This window comes from Mchenga conophoros, linkage group LG7 (assembly GCF_057382185.1).
Source record: "Mchenga conophoros isolate Kocher_MC1m ecotype Shallow Benthic linkage group LG7, M_conophoros_male_GT1.1, whole genome shotgun sequence".
Lineage (NCBI taxonomy): Eukaryota > Metazoa > Chordata > Actinopteri > Cichliformes > Cichlidae > Mchenga > Mchenga conophoros.
Window position 1 is genome coordinate 34,901,235 of NC_140532.1, and position 19,719 is coordinate 34,920,953.

The 19,719-nt window shown below is 39.1% G+C and overlaps 2 protein-coding genes across 2 annotated transcripts in view; both read left to right on the plus strand.

Moving 5' to 3' along the window:
• The window catches only part of cacna1bb (calcium channel, voltage-dependent, N type, alpha 1B subunit, b), a 220,402-nt gene extending 209,917 nt beyond the window's left edge, over positions 1-10,485 (plus strand). Inside the window, exons 49-51 of the mRNA XM_085279031.1 lie at positions 686-950; positions 3,679-3,902; positions 5,540-10,485. Of these exons, the coding sequence (XP_085135157.1) occupies positions 686-950; positions 3,679-3,902; positions 5,540-6,106 (1,056 nt within the window). The 3' untranslated portion in view covers positions 6,107-10,485. The remainder of the gene's footprint in view (positions 1-685; positions 951-3,678; positions 3,903-5,539) is intronic.
• Positions 10,486-11,820: 1,335 nt separating this feature from the next.
• Positions 11,821-19,719, plus strand: part of LOC146570543 (uncharacterized) — a 119,141-nt gene continuing 111,242 nt past the window's right edge. The window contains exon 1 of the mRNA XM_085279032.1: positions 11,821-12,141. Coding sequence (XP_085135158.1) covers positions 12,018-12,141 — 124 coding nt within the window. The 5' untranslated portion in view covers positions 11,821-12,017. The remainder of the gene's footprint in view (positions 12,142-19,719) is intronic.

Sequence of the window (19,719 nt, forward strand, 5' to 3'; positions counted from 1 at the left end):
AAAAACGATACAATACGTTGTCACTTGGGCACTGGGTATTCACAATGTAGTGGAATTTAAAAACAGTGGATAATAAACAAAAGCACAAGCACAAGACACTGTAATTAGCTAGTTACAGTTATTGACTTTCTCATCTCCTCTATACAGGCATTTCTAACATAATTCATTTACAAAAAGAGACAAAGCACCATGAAAAAGTCAAGCTGTACAAACAAAATCACTTTTTCCCAGATATAATCCTGATCATAAATTTCTTTAGCCACAATAATACAGAGTAACTTGATATTTTGACAGCCCAAGCTGCCACAACCTTAATTTGAGGCTAACCTTGTAGTAATTGACTCATTATTTACATTCTTTGTAAAGTTAGATGTACCCTCTTGGGAAAAGAATAAAATGCCACAAAGCCAGTGTCACCACCCCCACCTTTTCTTTGTTCACTAACAGAGTTGCTAGTGAAGTCCAGTAGCTTCAAGTTGTGTGACAGATTTTTGTTCCTTCTTGTTAATTTTTTTAACATCTGTGCTTTGAGTAGATGGGATCGAATGTCAGTCTTTAAACAAAAGGCTGTCTCATTGTGTGTTGTGCATATTTTTGGTGATTTACTAAAATTGATTTGGGTAAAAACAACTACTTCCAGCTTCACGCGCTCTAGTCTCATAACACACCTGTCTTCCCTTCTCAGCCGATTGTGGACCTCAGTCCAATAAAGCGCTCAGCATCCTCGCTGACACCACAGCACTATTACCAGGATGTCGGGCTGAAGGACTATGACCTGGAACGCCCCGGTCAGGCTCAGTCCTCTGGAGGGATGGGCCAGGTCCAGGGCCAAGACAGAGCCCACCACCATCACCACCATCACCGCTGCCATAGACGCAGGGATAAGGACAAAGACAAGAAGCAGAAGTCTCTGGATAGAGCTGCATCAGTGCAGCCATCCAGCACCGTTGGTGAGGCATTCTTATTATATGCAGTGTTGGTCAAGTTACTTGAAAAAAGTAATCAGTAACTAATTACTGATTACTTCCCCCAAAAAGTAATCCCGTTACTTTACTGATTACTTATTTTCAAAAGTAATTAATTACTTAGTTACTTAGTTACTTTTTAAAAACACGATTTACAACCTGAATAGGTGATAAAGCGATAGATCTTTCAGCCCAATTCTACTTTTTCTACATAATCCATCATACAAAATGTAATCAAATGGAAAAGTCCCTTTTTAAAACTTGTTTTATTAGTTTTAATCTTTTAACTTTATGCATCAAGCAAAAATTTAATTATATGCAACATTCTCTGACTTGAATAAATTAGTTTAACATTGAAACCTATTTTCTGCACATTCCAGCACATAAAATAAAATATTTTTTGTGTTTACACTCACTCTTTCAAATAGATGCAAGTAAAACACAGCAGAAAATAAATAAAGTCAAAGACTCAGCGGTCCTGTTGCTCTATTTTCACCTGTAAAGCAGGAGCAGGGTAGGCGGAGGTTTACCCTGGTGCAGGTGTGCCGCGGTCAGTTGAAGAATCCGCGAGTTTCTCTGTGAATTTCCCATTACGTCGTTGTGCACTGGTGCTTGCTTGGAAGTTTAGGGGTTTTTTTCGCTGTAAAAAGAAGTTTTCTTCCCACGCACAACGGACACTAATGTTTTTGTCACTTTTTATGGAATCAAACTCAAAGTAAGGTCAGTACTTCCACACTTTAAACGCTGCACGCTCATACTCTCTCCCGCACTCGATATATTATCCATTGTTGATCTGCACACAGCTGTTGTCACGAACTTCGCACTTGCTTAAGTCACTGTCGTGAGACATTCTCGCAAGAAAATCACGGTTTTAGTAACGCAGCGTTCCTACGGGAAAGTAACGGTAATCTAATTACTGTTTTTGCAATAGTAATCCCTTACTTTACTCGTTACTTGAAAAGAGTAATCGGATTACAGCCCATCTCTGATTATATGATTAGTAAAGATTTTTGATTTATAATGTACAGCACATAATAACAAAAGAGAACTCTTTAAAAATGTCTCGACCCATCATTCAATTCAGTAAACATAATTCTATAGCCACAGTTGTACTTTTACTGAACTGAAACTCCTCTTATAAAGCATTTCAATTCAATTTTATAAAGATCCAAATCACAACATCAGTGTCATCAACACCCTTTGTATTGTAAGGTTGGGACAATACAATAATACAGAGAAAACTCCAACAATCAGCCAATGCCTTGTCAGAACCAGGCTTTAGGAGGGGCAGCTGTCTGCTGCGACCTGTTTTGGGTGACAAAATCTGTGTTTATCCTCAGCCAACAGAAATAAAATATTTCTCTTGTGATGTCAAAACATAAAGAAAACTTTTATAGTTCAATATCTCAATCAGGTATTTAACAGCAAGAACCAACCAGTCTCTACTAAAAACACATTCATTTTGTGAAACAATGAAAAGTACCCATATATAACAGCAGTAAACTGAACAAAAGGTCAGAATTTGCAGCCACTGGTTTCTTAATTATGAACATTTGAAAAAAACTATTTTTTGCAGTTTGTGATGGATTACAGAACACGAAACATTTTGGTAAGAAGATGGATGTGTGCTGTTAGATGGATTACAAAGACATTTATCGCAGATGTTTATGATATCTAAGATCCCCTGATTTTTCCTCTGCCAGCTACCGGCTGACTGATATCTAGACAGACATTTTTAGCTGTCAAACTGCCTGCATCACACTTCCTTAGTTAGGTTTTGCACAAAGAATATTTTTTTTACTGTTTTTATGTATTAAATTGTCCTCTTTCTTGGATAACTTTAGATCTTTCGGCACATCCTATAAAACTTACCTACAACACTAATGTTCAGTAGATACACTGACTATTTAAGAGTGTTGAATGATTGATTAATTAGTTAGCTTTTAATCTACAAGGAGACTATTTTAATACCAGAACTTGGCATCACTTTAATAGCGAAACAGATAGCAATCCAAACTTTTCCTTTCAGGCATTGCTGCTGAAATTCTTCATAGGATTAAAGTTCCATGATCGGGTTATGTAGGTGAAGGGTTTTCTGCAGTGCTTCAGTCAGGAGTTTCTCATGTCAGTCTTTCCATATGATTAGACGAATTTTGCTGGGGATTTCTTTTTCTGTCTGTACCTTAGCACTTCATAAAGGTCTCCTGTGAATGCTCTGTTCCAAAACCTTACAAATTGAATTGTATATTAATGTGAAAGCTTGACTTTTTCTTTTTCTTTCATTGATTAAAACAAACAAACAAAAAAGAAAATCTCAGCTGCTGCTCTCTTTTTTGGACCATTCTTTGTAAACCCTAGAAATTCCCAAATTCAGTGTGGAACAGTGGGCTGCTCAAATGTCCGAGCTTCTCACCCTTTGCAGGAAACTCATTTCTGCTGCTTGTATCCACAGTTTCATTCTTTCAGTCCTCATTCATTCTATGCTCATGACTATAGGTGGGGGTAGGAATGTAGATTGAATAGTAACTCAACAGGGTCGTTTTTATGCTCATCTCTCTCTTCACCACAATGTATTGGCAAGTTTCACCAATCCATCTTTCAATCTTGTCTTTTTAACTTTGTGAACAAGACCCCAAGATACTGTTATCCAGTAGGATAATATAATAATCAGATAACTTTATTTATATACAATTTTGATGGTACCATCCTCCAGATTCATTTACCGATCCCTCAGCTGAAGGACTGTCCAGAGAGCGAGCAAGGGAACGGGACCGCAGTCGGCCTCATGAGAGGAGGCACCACTCCTCAGCGGGAGAGAAGCAGCGCTACTATTCCTGTGAGCGTTATGGCAGCAGAGAGCAGAGCCACACCAAGTCAGCTGGTCCCAGCCGATCCACGTCTCCAGGAGAGGGACAGGACTCTGGTTTCCTCAGACAGGTGAGTTACCTGCCAAACTGTATGTGGCTTAGTGATTAACAGCTTGCTTGTTATGCAGTCTGTATGTATTCAAACAGTGGCCTGACTTACAGCTTAGTCAATCTACATCCACATTTGCATCAACACCCATTTAAATTGCAGTTTTGAGCTTAATCAACAATGAAAGCCTCTAGATTTGTTTAATAATTTGATGTTTAAGTTTTTCAAAAATTTTTTTTTGAGTGATCGCGCTGTATGAGGAATGATCAGTAAGTTCTGGGAAGAGTTCCATCAAAACCTGATTTGGGCAATCTCCCATTAAAGTTCATCCTCTCAGGCATGTTCAGATCTTCTCCAGAATGGCGGATATTTATAGATCTCTCCATGGAAGTCCTCTGTTCGCTGTGTTTAGAAAGAAAGTGTACTTTATTGATCCCTGTGGGGAAATTCCTCTCTGCATTTAACCCATTCACTCAGTGAAGCAGTGGGCAGCCATTGGGCGCCCGGGGAGCAGTGTGTAGGGACGGTACCTTGCTCAGGGGTACCTCAGGGTAGCTGTTCAGGGGAATCGAACCCCGACCTTCCAATCATGGGGCCACCACTCTACCTACTGAGCTATCCCTGCCCAATTTACAATTTACAGAGAGCAGACAACAACTCTGATCATGAAAGGTGTGTTTCCAACTATAACCAGGCACTTTTCAGCAGTATTCAGTTAAGCTGTCCACAGTATCTAAGTCCATGTCATCCGAGGAATGAGTTTGAGAGCATGTTCATACTTTTTTTTTTTTTTTAGCCAACATTCATCAGGTTGTGCACCATCCCAAAGGAAGTCCTAAACCGTTGAGTAGAAGGCAGTTGTAATTCTTTTTAGGTTCATGAAGATGTTCCACCTTTAATCTGAGAGGCTTCAGTTTTAAAAAAGTTTTTCACCTTTATGGTGGTCCTGAGATCGCATTACAGGCATTTAGCCCCCAGTTACACCTTGGTCCACATGACCTTAATAACTCAATTGATTGCAAGGTGGGGCAGTAGTGCCTCAAAGAATTCACACCTTGGCTCATGTGACTATAATGACCAATTCCTTGGTTCATGTGACTCATATGATGACAGAATGGGTCAGTGACTCTAAGGACCACCTTCAAAGGGACAACCCCACTAGGGTTTAATATGGTAGCACTGAAAGGTCACATGGACTGCAACTTAAGAAAACACCAGCAAACAGAAAAATGCTGCAAACGCACACAAAACACAACGAAAACACAAAAAAAATGCTGCAAAAACTGAAATGTTTTGGTTTCTGTCACTTCCCCATCTGGTCCATCTCATTATTGTGTCCCCAGAAACACTTCTGGTGGGGTTTTTTTCTTAAAAGGCTATTATGCTTTTATGCAAATCAGTCCTAATTAATGGTTTCAGCTTGGACCTCCCTTGTGTCTGCAACTACAGCAACAAACCTGCTGCCTTCTCATAGTAACATTGGTCTGTATATTTGTGCCCATGTGGCTTATTGTGCTTTTAGATAACATAAAGAAGGGATGTCTTTACAGGATGTATGGACAGGTGAACAAATAACAAACATTAAAACTTAAAAAAAAAGGATTAATCCTTCAAAGTCGCTGTTGTGCAACTAAATCATTCAGTCTTTCCTTTCTCAGCATGGCGGCAGTGTGGTTAAATCTGGCCACGGGACACTTCCATCTGGTTCAAGCACACCGGGTCGTGGTCGCAGGCAGCTCCCCCAGACGCCCCTCACCCCTCGTCCCGCTGTGGCCTACAAGACTACCAACCCCTCCAATCTCCCATCCAGTGCCATCATGGCTACAACAGGGCACCAGACTCGCTTCAGCCGTGGTCTTTCAGAGCATGATCGCTTACTCGGAGCCCACGAGGAGTCCCCAATACCAATTACTCGAATTGGGTCTGACCCTAATTTAAACCGGCAGCAGCAGGACTCGTCTCAGAAGGCTCTCCTTGATGAGGAGGACTTCCAGGATGCTTTAAGCAGCCAAGGAGGAGGCCGCTCTGCCAGAACTGCTGCCTCCTCTACAGCCTCCGCATCTCACCCAACTACTGCTACACCCGTCACAGCACCCACCACACAGGGCCGAGCAGTGGTCATGCCTAATGGGTACCACTTCACTCTTGGGGTCAACTCTTCGTCTGGGCCTGGGAATAGAGGAGCAGGAAGTCTCAGGGAGAGGGAGGAGGATGACTGGTGCTAACGTGGCAGAAAATTTTAGAAAGCCTGCTGTTAGCTAGAATGGGGCAGCTCATGAGTGCTGCTCAGCGCTCAGGTCAGGAGCTGGTACAACAGGAGGCCAGGCGACTGATACAGAAGAAAACACGATGAGGGAAAGTCAGTGGAAAGCACTCTGAGAGGGGATCAGAAATAATTACAGCTTTTTAGTGTTACTGTCTTTTTAATATATCAACCACTTTCAAGAGAAAAACACTGACTTTTTCTAACCCCTTTACTTGCACTGGAATTAGCGCACATGTGGAGGCTCTCAAGTATTTTGCCTTGGCCAGTATATTCAGTGGAGAAGAAGACAAAAGCCAAAATATCCCTGTTGTTTGTGCTTTAGACTGATGCTCATCCCCGGCATTGATATGACTGCCCACACCACACTTTTTATTGCTGTATGTCTTATTTTGTTACCAAATTTCTCTCTCTTGCTTTCTCCTGGTTTGTTTCTTTATTGTATTGCAGCACATCTTTACCAGAGCAGATTAGGAAAGCTTTTTGTTTTTAATGTATGTCTTAAAATTCTGTCATAACACCCAGTAAACACAAGAGTCACACAATGACTTAAGATAAGACCAGAGTTGAGTTTTTAGAATCCCACTTTTGTAAAATCTCCCAGATGTAATTTTGTGAGAGCACATAGGGACTAGAACAACTCGTTTTTGACATTAAGTGGCTAACTACTAAGTGCCTCTTTTACCACAATGTATTAAAATGGAGCCTGACTTTGGGTCAGTGGAGGTTGGGTGTAGCTAAAAAAACGCAAAAGCAAAAACAAAAAAAAACGTGGTCAGAACAAAACTTGTGTTTGAATCTGGGTTGAAAGCAAAAAATCAAAAACAAAACAAAACCTTTCTTTTGTGATGAATCTTTTCGTAGGAAGATTAAAATTAGAGATCCAAAGTGTAGTGCATGCCAGGGTTGTCAAAATAGTGTCTGTACTTTTGCCTGAGGGTGTGTGGTAAGCATTTGCCTTTCTCTTTCAGATATACTGCCAGACATTTGGTAGAAAACATTCTCTGAATGAGGGGAAAAGTGCCATTTTTTTTTATGATTTTCTGAACATGAATCTCACATCCAGACAAATCTGCCTCCTCAAGCAAATCCCTTCTTGGCCATATTTGCCCAAATTTCACGGGTTTCCTATCTTCTAATCTTTCCTCAGACAAAGTTTTGCGCGAGGGTACCTGTGTGCGTATTTATAGGTACAATAAAGAGTTGTGTTGTTGCTGCTGACTGTTGACTTAAAGTAGGGCTATGCAACAAGACGACACTTCATCCGCCCTGTAGCTTTACCCTCTGGAAACTCCAGATTCAGGCTTTAGTGTGACTGTGACCAAATTTTACATTCATGTGTGAAGAGCTGTAAATTGTAAATGTATCATATGTGTACAGTTAACTGACAACACACACTAAAGGCACGAATGGTATCCAAGTGGATATAAGTGAATTCACAGGGCATTTTTGAGGTTTGCAAGTTGACTGCACGACGCCTACTCAGATAGAACCACCCAAAATATAAAACTGTGTTCTTCTCTTTCCAGACTTGGGTCAAGTTGTATTTTTAAATAATTGTAGTGGTTTTTAAACTTGCTGGGAGAGCCAGATTCTTCAGATTGTTAATGAAGTGGTTTTATGTCACTCAAAAGTGAGAGCTGAACCAGACCTGTACCAACTCCTCTGAATCTTTACCTCTTCCAACTGGGCAGGGTATAAATCCTCACAGAATAAGGCTTGCAATACTCTATTTTCTTTACAGTCAACAAATTTCAAACCAAAACTCAGTTCTTTCTGTGCTTTATTAGCCTGAAGCCCATTTATACAACTAGCAATGGCAACCTTTCTGAATAGATAACAAAATATAATTTTATAAATTTCATATCTTACATTTTGTGTTTGTAGAGTATTTTTTTCAATTATTTTTTTAAACTTAGTTACTGTAGACTTTAGAAATGTTTTTCAACTTAAAAACTACTTGGGTTGGTGCTAGTAATTTGTTGGCAAACATTTCCAGCTCTATATTGATCTTTAGAAAGTTAAAAAGTGCATATAAAATTAGTGCAAATGTAATCTTAAAACCTTCTTGAAAACTAATATTGAAAAATCTCTGTTGCAATGACTTTGGAGCTTTCTGATGAAAAGGATAACCAGCCTGACATTTCCTGTTCTGTCATCTCATTTTTATATTTCACTATAATTTTTTTGAATATTAAAACATATATAAATAATGTAAGAATATATTAAAGAATATATAAAATGCAGAATATTAATATTAAAAGAATCGGGGGGGGGGGGGGGTTAACTAATAAAATGCAGCGATCTGGTAATTCTGGTTATGTGATGCTACTTCATTGTTTAAGCACACTGGGTTATGATTGCAGACATCTCTAACTGATGCCATTCTTTTACCCCTGTGGACTAAAGATGTCAATTTATTTTCCAGTATCGCTTTTGCTACATTAGGGCACCGATCTGTTTTTAACTGTTCATTTTTAGAGCATGGTCACTTATTATCTAAAATTAAGGCATTAAAATTTCATCAATCAGTCCTTTAAAAGTGTTAAAAATACTAGATGTCAGAGATGTTATTTTCTGTATCGTAAGGTTAGCCAAAATGCTCATGAGTAGCTTGATCTGCTAGCTGACAATAGGATTGTGAAGTGTAAATTAAATGAAAACTGAATTTCAGCCAAGATTTTGTGGGATTAATGAAACTGGTACTACAACTGTACACAAGGCCTGGTGTATTTTGTATTTCAATATGAATTGCAGCAGTGAAAACCAACGTGAAGTCCAGTACAAGCATTTCTAGCAGGCTAGCTTACATGTATTAGTTTGCTCGTGACGCTAACAACAAAAGGGTTTTTTTTATGTTCAATTAGAGCCTCAACTAAACCACATAAACTGATCCAAAAAAACACATTAATTATTTTTCTTTTTCCTAAATTTTGTTCTTGTTAAATGAATCCTATATTTTATTCTGAGTCACATTTAGCAAAGTTTTAAATCTAACTTAAGATATAGGGCCAGTGCTTTATTTTGATTTAGCTACATGCATCTTAAGCGCGTTTAAACATGAGAGGTCAATAAAGCAATATGTAATATCTAAACCATACTATATAATCCAGTTAACTTACAGTATCAAAAATATTGGTCCTTACCTACAGAATCTACACATTCATAAATATCCTAAGAAAAGTCACTGAAAACTGTTATTTTGTCACAAATTTGAGTATTAAAATTATTGGATAGTAAGAAAGTGTTTGTGGGACTTGAACTGTTGTTTAGGAAAGGAAGGAAAGTGTCACCCAGTGCAAGCGTGTGGTTCACTGATGAATTTTAAATCGTTTCTGGGCAGCAGTTTTGAATACACAGAGAATACTTAAATCCACTCTTTGTTTAGTTCTTTTATTGGCTTCCAAATAGGAATAGTGCAGAACATGGCCAGCCCTATCCTTTAAAGTACATGGCTGAAAGAGTTCTCTTTAATGACAGCCTGCTACTTAAATGTACACTGCTATACATTAGGTTGTAAAGCTTTGAAAATAGGCAAGAATTTGTTTCTTATATCAACCATGGAGGTGATGATTATAGTCCTTGTTATCTGATATCTGAAAAACCTCCTGCTTTTATTATAGTACAAAACCTCTGTGCCTATTTTGTTCTGGCAAGTTTATAAACATGCAAATTATTTGCAAATATTCTAACCCGGTCTGATTTTATCCAGATACAGTTGTAATTTTTTTCTCTTAATTGTGCAATGTACTTGATGGATCTCACAGGATTTTAGACCATAAAGGTGTGACTCTGTTCTTCATCAGGGCAACAATAGATTGCTTGTTGTCTCATTGCAAGTTGCTATATTGGGGCAGAGATTTGTGTTTATGTCAAAGACCTTATTTTCAAACCTCCAGTGAGCCCTACGTAACCAGGGTGCCAAGTTTTCCTCTTCCAGTTTTCTAAAGCTCCCCTCCCACCCCCCTCTGGACATGTCCTCTTTGCATGTTCTCAAAAGAAAATGTGCATGTGCTAAGAAAAAAAAGAAACAAAGATAATAATAATAATAGAAGTATTGTTTGGCTTCATTATGTCCATGATTTGTACAATTCGTTCCTTGGTTGTATTTTCTGATTATCTAAACAAACGATGTATCGGTTTCAGGTAAAGAAAAAAAAAGAAAACAAGCTTGAATAACATTTTCTCACAGAACCACCAAAGTGGAAGCAGATTAGAGGTTCTGGAGTGGCTGATCCTTCGCTGCCTGATCTGTTACTTGACTGTCCTGCAGTCATTTGGACTCTACCTATAGATTTTGTATGAATATAAGTCATTGAATAAAGAGGTATGATTATGAAATGTCGGTGTCTGAAGATTTCCTTGAAATGTCTCTTGATTGAGTTTGGTATTATTTACCATTTTATTAGAGCTAACATTTTTTTGTTAGCTTGAGACCTTCGGTGGTTTCTACAAGGAAAAGGAAGGTAAGCATTCAGTAGACATTAATTAAATAGGAATTTTAACAAATCCCGGCTTCTCAAGTTTTAAACACACTAAAACTGGTGCTGTGCTACCTGATATCTGGAGATTAGGATGCCAACCACATGAGTACAGATGTAATCAGCCGTTGTTTGAACCAGACATCACAAGCATATTGGGTGATTGACAAGCTGTTACATGCATAACATGTTATATGTGTCTTTCTGTACAAGGAACCATCATTTATAAATAAACATGTATTCAGTATGATGATAAAGTCATCATGAACGTAACGAGCAAGAAAGCCAAATTCCATTCACCCAAAGTCTTCCATATAACCAGAAGTCTTTTTATAAGCACATGAGTTGCTTCATGCTGGCTATAAAAAAAGGATACAGGTGTGAGGCATTACATCTCTCTTTTATATAGAGTCTTTGATGAGGTACAGAAAAAACACAAGGACCTGGAAGATTAACGTAGGTGTTATGTTGTGAAAGACTTGTTCTAAACCAAAACAAGTAGTTATGATGGTGAGAGACATGGAAGCAGTAGATGAAAAGGCAGTAAGCAAAATTTAAAGCAAAACAAGTGGACCAGAGGTCAGAGGACTTGACTTCCTGTCTACTTATCAGAAATCAAGTGTGTTTTTGACTCCTCCATCCCCGCCTCTTATTCAAACGTTTCAATTACTTGATATAAAAAACACTGCTACACTGTGCACTTGCCATGCTGGAGGATATATTTTATTAAAATTTCATAGTTTTTAAGAAACCCATATTGGTCTCAAGTAGCTTTGGAATCTGCACATTTGACGAGTGTTTAATCTCCCTAACCCATGTCCAGCCAGTCTCCTACTTTACCAAGTAGGCGTTCTTCCTACCTTTACCCTTTTACCTTTGCCTATACTGCTTCCTGTTTTTGGTTCCTGGATTGTGAGCTTGGTACTGTAGCCTGTGTTTGCACCTCACAATGTTGTATGTTTGGAGTGGAATTACAAAAGTTCTAACCATCTCTTGGGAGGTGGAGAGAGGGAAACGAGTCAATTTTTCAAAACAAACAAATTAAAAGTAAGTCGAAAACAAAAATGGGCGGAGGCCCTGCAGGGATTTAATTGGTCAACAGGAGAGGGGCGGGGCTTCTCTTTGCTCGTTTGGCTCTGCAGTGATGCGATACAGCTGCAGGAGGAGAGAAGCTGCTGCTGGCTGAGAAGGAGGATGAGGAGAGGTGAAGAGGATGAAGAGTTAGTTACTCTGCACTTCGCTCCTATTAAAACTGCAGAATTATAGAAAAAGTGCGATTCAGCAATGTTCCCCACTTTGACTGCTCTTTAACTGGATCAGTTCAGACTTTCAGTACTTTTCTAGTTTGCATATGTTTCATTTCTGAAGCATAAAGGCGGCCACACCGGGAAGATGTTGCTCTGTTTGTTAAAATGGACAGTTTGCGTTCTCGGGCTCCTCACGACGAGCAACGCCTCACCTGACGACGCATCGGTCGACTTCGGGGGAGAATCCGGTTCCGGGATGCTGCAAACAGGTAAGATTGGTGCAAACACCTGTGGAGCCTCTCTGCTTTTGAAATAAATATAACCTCACTGATAAGATCAGGGTTACTCTTGCAGCAGTGGAAACTTTTACAAGGAGATGCGTTGAGTCTGTGGTTCTCAGTCATTTCTGGCATGTCACAATTATTAAGACAAAATATGTTCATGCCCCACACCTCATTTTTTAAAAGATGAATAACAGCAAAACTTTGAATTTAGCCTATCAGAAACTCTTTCTTTGGCTTCACTTCATAGTTTCCACCGTCTTCCTCAGCACACCTGCACTGGCTCAGCGCTCCACGTCTGAGACCAATTGGGTTACCTAAAGAAGTTTTATAGCCACATTCTTCACATTTGCACCCCTCCACCCAGCTTTGCTTTAAAGTCCCAATCTGCCTGCAACATGGCATCGCTGACATTTAAAATGAAATTAGCACAGTTTTCAACACTTTAAGTCCCATAAAATGCATTTCTCTCCTAAGTTCTGCCATATTAAACAAAGTCATCTACTATGTGCCATAAAATATAAAATCATTGTAGTTTTCTTGGAAATCCAGGAAATGTGCTTTTTCTGTATTCTTCACCCTTTACTGCAAAAGTGTTATTTTCCTTTTTTATGCCACATTTGCTGATGCATCCCCCTTAAAGGCGCTTATAACCCAGCAGGACAACAGCAGGATGAACTATTAGTCAGCTACACAGCATGACATCATTTTTTTCAGAGCAATTTGGATCCAGATAAAAATATTTCACTTCTCATCAGCAGCTCCTCCGACACTCAACAACTGCAGTCGCTCCAGCTCTGATGTTTTTCCTCTAATCACTTTTTGGCGTGAGAGCAAACTTAAAGCGTTTGTAGACTGAGGGAATAATTTTGTTTTTGCATGCTGTGAATAGTCAGACCACAATGAACTAATCAGGCTGTGACTATATTTCTTTATTTACTTTTTGAGCACAGACCACTTATTTTTATGGCGTATTTTAAAGATTCTGACAGCTTCACAAGAAGAAAATACTAATTAAAAAGCTTTTTAGAGCACATTTGTTATTCAAATTAAAACCTGCTGATAACTATTTCACATCAGCAAATTGGAAGCCCTTAAACCAAAGTCTCTCGTATTCCTAATTTTAAAAGTTGCACCAAAAAAAAGGCCTTTTAAATATAGATTCTTGCTGCCAGAGTGCCATTGTTGCGCTCATCTTTAATTAGATTTATTATCAATTTATCTAAGACAAGACAAAATCTAAGACACAAATGCTTTTATCTCTGAATTAGACAAGGCAGAATCACAAATTTTTAGATAATATAGATGAAAAGAAGAGTTGCCGGAGACATCATTCACAAAAAAATGCCTTTAGTTTGTAATGAATACATGTGGAAACTGAAACCAGAAGTCACCACAGTTTATTAAATCCCATGGAATGTGTTTAAGGTGCCAAACAGTCTTAGTTAATCAAAGCATCACTTTCCAGAGCCAGCCCTGTTGTCTCATCAGAGCCTTCACTTGTCTGGAGCTTCTTTGTTGATGCAGTGACAGTGTTGTACGTGCTGCAGGATTACATTGAGTTTTTGAGCCCTTTAATCCACCCCAGAGCTGTGGAAATGAATCTTAGATTGGACTTCCTCCAGTCACATGATTATGTCATGACTGGAGTACCTCTCCATCACACTGTGTTTACTCTCCCATTTGAGTTTTATTAAATTTTTTTATTGCGTTCATCTGTATTAGAGCCACACAGAAACATCTGAGAACTGTTTAATGTTTTCATGGAGTATTTTCATAGAATTACTGTAGATGTAGTGTAAAAGCTTTGTCCATGGCAGGTGTCATTAAACACACTAAGGAAATACAGTATACAGTATTTCCTCTGTTATTTTTGGGTTTCTTTACTTAAAGCTTGCCAGGCTCCACATGTAACTGAGATCATTTGGGAATTTCTGAACTCTGCTGATACAATGACTCAAGACTTGACAATGAGACAGGGCGTACCACAAGAATAGAACAGAAATTTTGAGCCAAACCAATTTGCAGTTAACAAAAACAAAGTGGTGTCATTAAGTGGTTTTATTCAGCTTTGCTAAATTTGCCATTAGATCTCTGCAAAAACATCAAAAAGACATGCATGATACCCCAAACTGACCATCTGCACCTTCACTTATTGGTTTATTAGTTATGAACCTTTGTTATGCAAGAATTGGTTACATGCCATGAATTTTATTCCAAAGAAATTCTGTCTGACACTGACACTAACTGTGTAAAAGGGACGCTTTTTTATTTTACTCAGGGATCCTACCTGAGTAAAATAACCAACTAAACTTTTCAAAAGCACTGATTTAAAAATAGTTACAATGTTTGAAGAAACATTAACCAGCTTATTCCCAGTGTTCCGTTTCAATCCTGGCTTCTTGCTCAAAGACGTTGGCTTGCTTTATTAGTTGCAGTTTGAGGGAAAGAAAAGAAGAAAGAGGTCAGCAGTCATTCATCTTTATATCTGTACCCCTTATGACTGCCATAAATCACCTGTACTATGAGTGGAGCATTCCTTTTTCACATTTTAGACATTTGTTTTATCTGTTCTCATTGTCACTGGCGCTGTGTTTGGGCTTTGAAGGCACGGCATTGTCTTTAAGTGCTGAGTCTGCACCTGTCAGACTGGTGGAGAAGGAAAAAAGCTGTAATCAGTGCTTATGAAGCCGCTTTACTTTTGAACCAAAGCTGCTTTTCATGGTTTGGGTTGGGCCCATTTGTTCCAAATTTGGCGTGGAACGATTTGTCTCCTTGATGCACTTCCCTGCATCCTACTCGCAGCTCTATGACTGCTTGAATGTAAGCATTTCTGTCATTCCCAATCCATTCAGTTATGACTTTCAGTCATCCATATCCAGCTGTGATACTCCAACATGTCTTGAATAGCTAGTGTAACCTCTGACCCTGTGAGATGGGTATCACTGGAACATAGTATGCAGAACAGCTGCTGGGAAAAGTTTTGAGATGCCCATGTGTCTGAGTGTCTCCATACATCTCACCATCACTCATCCACTTTCCTCAGAAGTTGAATTTGCTGACTAACCATCTTGACCTTCTGTGACAGTGGAGCAAAGTTGTAAGCTTTTTTTTTTTTTTAAGTTTTCAATCATATATACTGTAGATAACCTAAATCTGAACCAGATTTAACAACTTCAAAAACGTTTTGCTCTGAGAGCACTCTAAGGATATAGCGTAAGGATATCTTTCCATGCTGCGCTTTGAAATACAGCGGAAGATATTGGCAGAATGACCTCACCATGAAATTGCAATGAACTGACTGCAGATGTGATGATTTCTCTGGTAGCTGATGGGCAGAAAATATGTCACTAGAAATTTGTTGAATGTTTCTTCTACTTTCGGTTCAATGAATGCACACCGCGTTTCTATATAGAAATACTGAAAATGGAATTTTTTTTTTTTAGATTTCATATAGTCCATGCTTACACCTGCTCAGTTGCTATTTTGAGTACATGAATGTCTTTATACCATGGAGAATATAAAAGATGGATGTAGCCATGTTGATGCCAAACAATGGATGGAAAAGTCTTGTAATCAAGCTTCAGGTTGAGCTTTTTCACCATTTTTGTGTGCTGACACAGATTGTGAAGAGGGAGATTTCACTGTGAGACCAATAACACTGCATGCTTATTGACTGGTGACAGTAGTTTACAAAATGATCTTCAGGTTTTATTCAGTCAAAGTGAAATTGGTGATTAATGCCATACACTCATCAAGAAAATGTTAACTGAGTTCATAGAGCGAGGGAACCAACAACTATTTTCCAACAAACTTCGTTAGAACTCAAGATTGACTGCACACGTTTTTAAGGGCTTTGATTTTGGAAGTGAATTTCCTTTTCATTTTGCGCCTTTAAGATTTCTTGTTAACATTTTTAGGCCTTGAACCAAGCCAACCAGCTATGATATGAATCATAAACATGAAGAGGTTTAATTTCTGTTAAAAAAAAAAATGAAAACAAACAAAAAAATGTGCTCACTAACTGACCTGACATTCATGTTTTTACATTTTTTCCCTCTACTATAGAATTATTGTCACTGAGAGTGATTTTCAGTACGTTCTGCAACACTTATGTCACTTTGCAGAGCCCTAAAGTCAAACCAGATCAAAAGCACAGCACCAGCTATGTCACAGAGATACTCATGCGCTTCCCAGCAGGTTGAGCTCATGATGTCACCGCCAGTATTATGCCGGATCCATAACCAGGCATCTGCATCCAATGAAACATAATCGTGGGCCTTAGTGGCTGGCAAGCCCTGATCTGGAGCCCATTAGGCAGCTTTTAACCAGACGGAGGCCCACGCACACTGTAGCATGTGTGCTGCTATTCCCTGTTGTATGCATAGACTGGGTCATCGGTCTGGTTCTGGGTGTGGAGCAGACCACAGCTTGTGGTTAGATTTGTTTAAAAAAAATGCGGGTGGAGATGGCTAGGTGCAAACCATATGTTGGACCAGAACAACTTTCCATCTGCAATCTCTTCTCAAGCCGACTGGAACCAGATGGAAGATAGAGTGGGTTGATAGTGTACAGACAAAGTTCCTCAGATGTTTGATATTACACACAAGTGAAAAAAATAACTTTTCTTATTTTTTGACAATTTACAACATTACTGCAGCAAAGGCTTTGTGGTATCATTTCCCAGTTTGTACCCCACTGTCGGGCCACATCGGTGAGACCAACAATTACAGTCCGTAAGACACAAAGACACAGGACAGTTTAACAATGCAGTTGTTTCTGTTTGTGGTTCCACTTGTTTAACACGCATATTTATGTCTACTCACTACGTAGGAATTAGTTGCAAATGTTGAACACCTGCCTTGCGGTGACTATAAGAGCACGTTGCACCTGGTATTACAAGTGGTACTGTTTTATTTGTGGTGTGCCAGTTTACATTCCTTAAGTTGAATAACTATGTTTAGTGGTTTGATTTAAAACTGTTTTCCATTAAAGTACCACAGAGGAGCAGTATAGGCACATATTGAAATTCATTTCATTTTTACCAATGTACTGGCCATGCTCCAAATAGTGCTGTAGTACACCGGTTAAACTGTGACACTTCTATGAAGAATGAAAAATGATTTTTTCATGAAAACACAGCCTGTATATAAAAGATGGATACTGCCACAAAGACTTCTAAAATAAGGTTATGAAGCCTTAAGTAAACGCTTGGCCATCGGAATACTGGTGTTTTGAAACCACACCTGATGAATGACGAGTGAAACTGACTAACTGAGGGACTTTTTGTAAACTATATAAAAGGAATTAAATGAAAAATGAGCATTATATTGCATTTAGTTTGACTGAGGTTCCAGACTAAGAGAGAAACAGGAGCTTTTTCTCACACTTCTATACTATTTGATGTCTTTTTGCAACACCCTGCTGTCCATGAAAAAAATGCAAATAAGGTGATTCAACAATGTCCATCATTAATATACAGTTTGTTTACAAGTGAAACAGGATATGAATAGATAGTTGGAGATAAAATATTTAAACTAAAGGTAGCCACCTTTATGCTTTCTCTATTCTTTAAAGGAGTTTTGCTGAGATGATCCTGTAGGAATCTTCAACTCCTGTTAGTTTTATTGAGCATCTTATTTTTTGTACTGCATCTTTACTGCCTTCACTGCTCTTATAGCATTATAAAACCCCACTATGCACTATGTTCTTAGCATCCAACAAAAGACAGACACAGTTGCAACCAGCATGTGAATATAGCAGTGAAGACCAGGACTGCAACTGTTCACCAGTAACTTTGTTAAGTTGGTTAATTGTGCAAGTCAGTGTAGTTCTCACTTTGTTTCTGCTGCCCCCTAGTGGTCAAAACGATTACTAATTTATATTTGTGTCTCATAGCACATCTTGACTTTATTTGGCAACGATTTGCCCCATGGGACACATTTAAACTACCATATAATTGCAATTCATCATTAAAAAAAGTCGAGGTGCAGCCAGGAGGCCGGTTTTAACTGCTGCAGGTGGGACATGTGTAACTGCCTTAATATGCTTGTGTTCTGCAAAATAGATGCCAGGTGATGCAATGTTGTCTCATACCAGTAAGACATACTTAATCTCTGTTCTTGCTGCACACGCTATTTTTTTTTTTTTTTTTTTTTTTGTGTCATAGTCTTTGTTTTTGGCTTTTTAGCCACATGTTAAAAAAATCCACATTCAGATAAGAGGATGCAGTGTTAAGTTGTCAGCTAAAACTAGATTAGTCAGCAAGGTGCAGGGTACACAAGCCCGCTAATTAGTTACCAACACTTTAAAAATCTAGAATTTGACTCGCTAAAACTGGAGCACAGACAGTCCTTTAGTTCAATTAACTACATATTTACTTGAGTGAATTATCTATGGTAGCTCATCGCCTAAAATCATCACACTCCCCATCAGATTGTCTTCCCCCAAGTCTGCTAAAAAATATTTTTGATACTATTGGCCCTTTTATCCAGCGATTAATGAACTCTTCTGTTGATGCAGGCTGTGCCCCATCATGTTTTAAACAGGTTACAGTTCAGCCTCTTCTTAAAAAACACAGTCTGGATGCAACTGTTCTGGCTAATTACTGGACAATTTTGAAGCTCCCAGTTCTTTTAAAAGCTTTAGAGAAATTAGTCTACTCACAGTTGCAAGTTCATCTTGATCATAATGGGATCGCTGAAGTTTTAATCTGGTTATAAATCACTACATAGCACCAAGATGGCCATTAAAAGGCTTTTAATGATTTGCTTTTAACTCTAGATTTATGTACGTGCATGAAAGCTGGTGCAACAACGGGACAATTATAAACAGTCACTGCCCCCCGAACCTCGAGTACATGTCGGTAAGATGCCAGCCTTTCTTTCTACCGAGAGAGCTAACAGTAGTGATCATCACGGCTGTGTACATTCCACCCGATGCCAACGTAAACACGGCGCTCTCTATCCTGCTGAACACCATTAACGAACAGCAGCGGGCCCACCCGGACGGTGTTCACATTATCGCAGGTGATTTTAATAAGGCCAACATAAAGACTGTGCTCCCAAAGTTCTATCAGCATGTCAAATGTCCCACCAGAGGAGAAAACACTCTAGATCATGTTTACTCCAACATCAAGCATGCATATGGAGCCATACCCCTCCCCCACCTCGGTCAGTCCGACCATCTCTCCCTCCTGCTCTCCCCAGCCTACACCCCCCTCAGGCGCAGTGCCAGGCCCACCACAAAGACTGTTACAACCTGGCCGGAAAATGCTCTCTCCAAACTACAGGACTGCTTCACAGAGACCGACTGGGACATATTTGAACACCAGGACCTAGAAACATTCACAGGATCAGTACTGGACTACATCAAGTTCTGTACTGCAAATGTGACAGTGGACAAAAGCATTTGGGTTTTCCCAAATCAAAAACCCTGGATGACCAGCGAGGTCCGCTCACTCCTCAAAGCCCATGATACCGCCTTCAGGTCAGGTGACAGAGCTCTGTACAGGGCTGCTCGAGCTGACCTGAAAAGGGGGATTAAAAAAGCCAAGTCAGACCACAA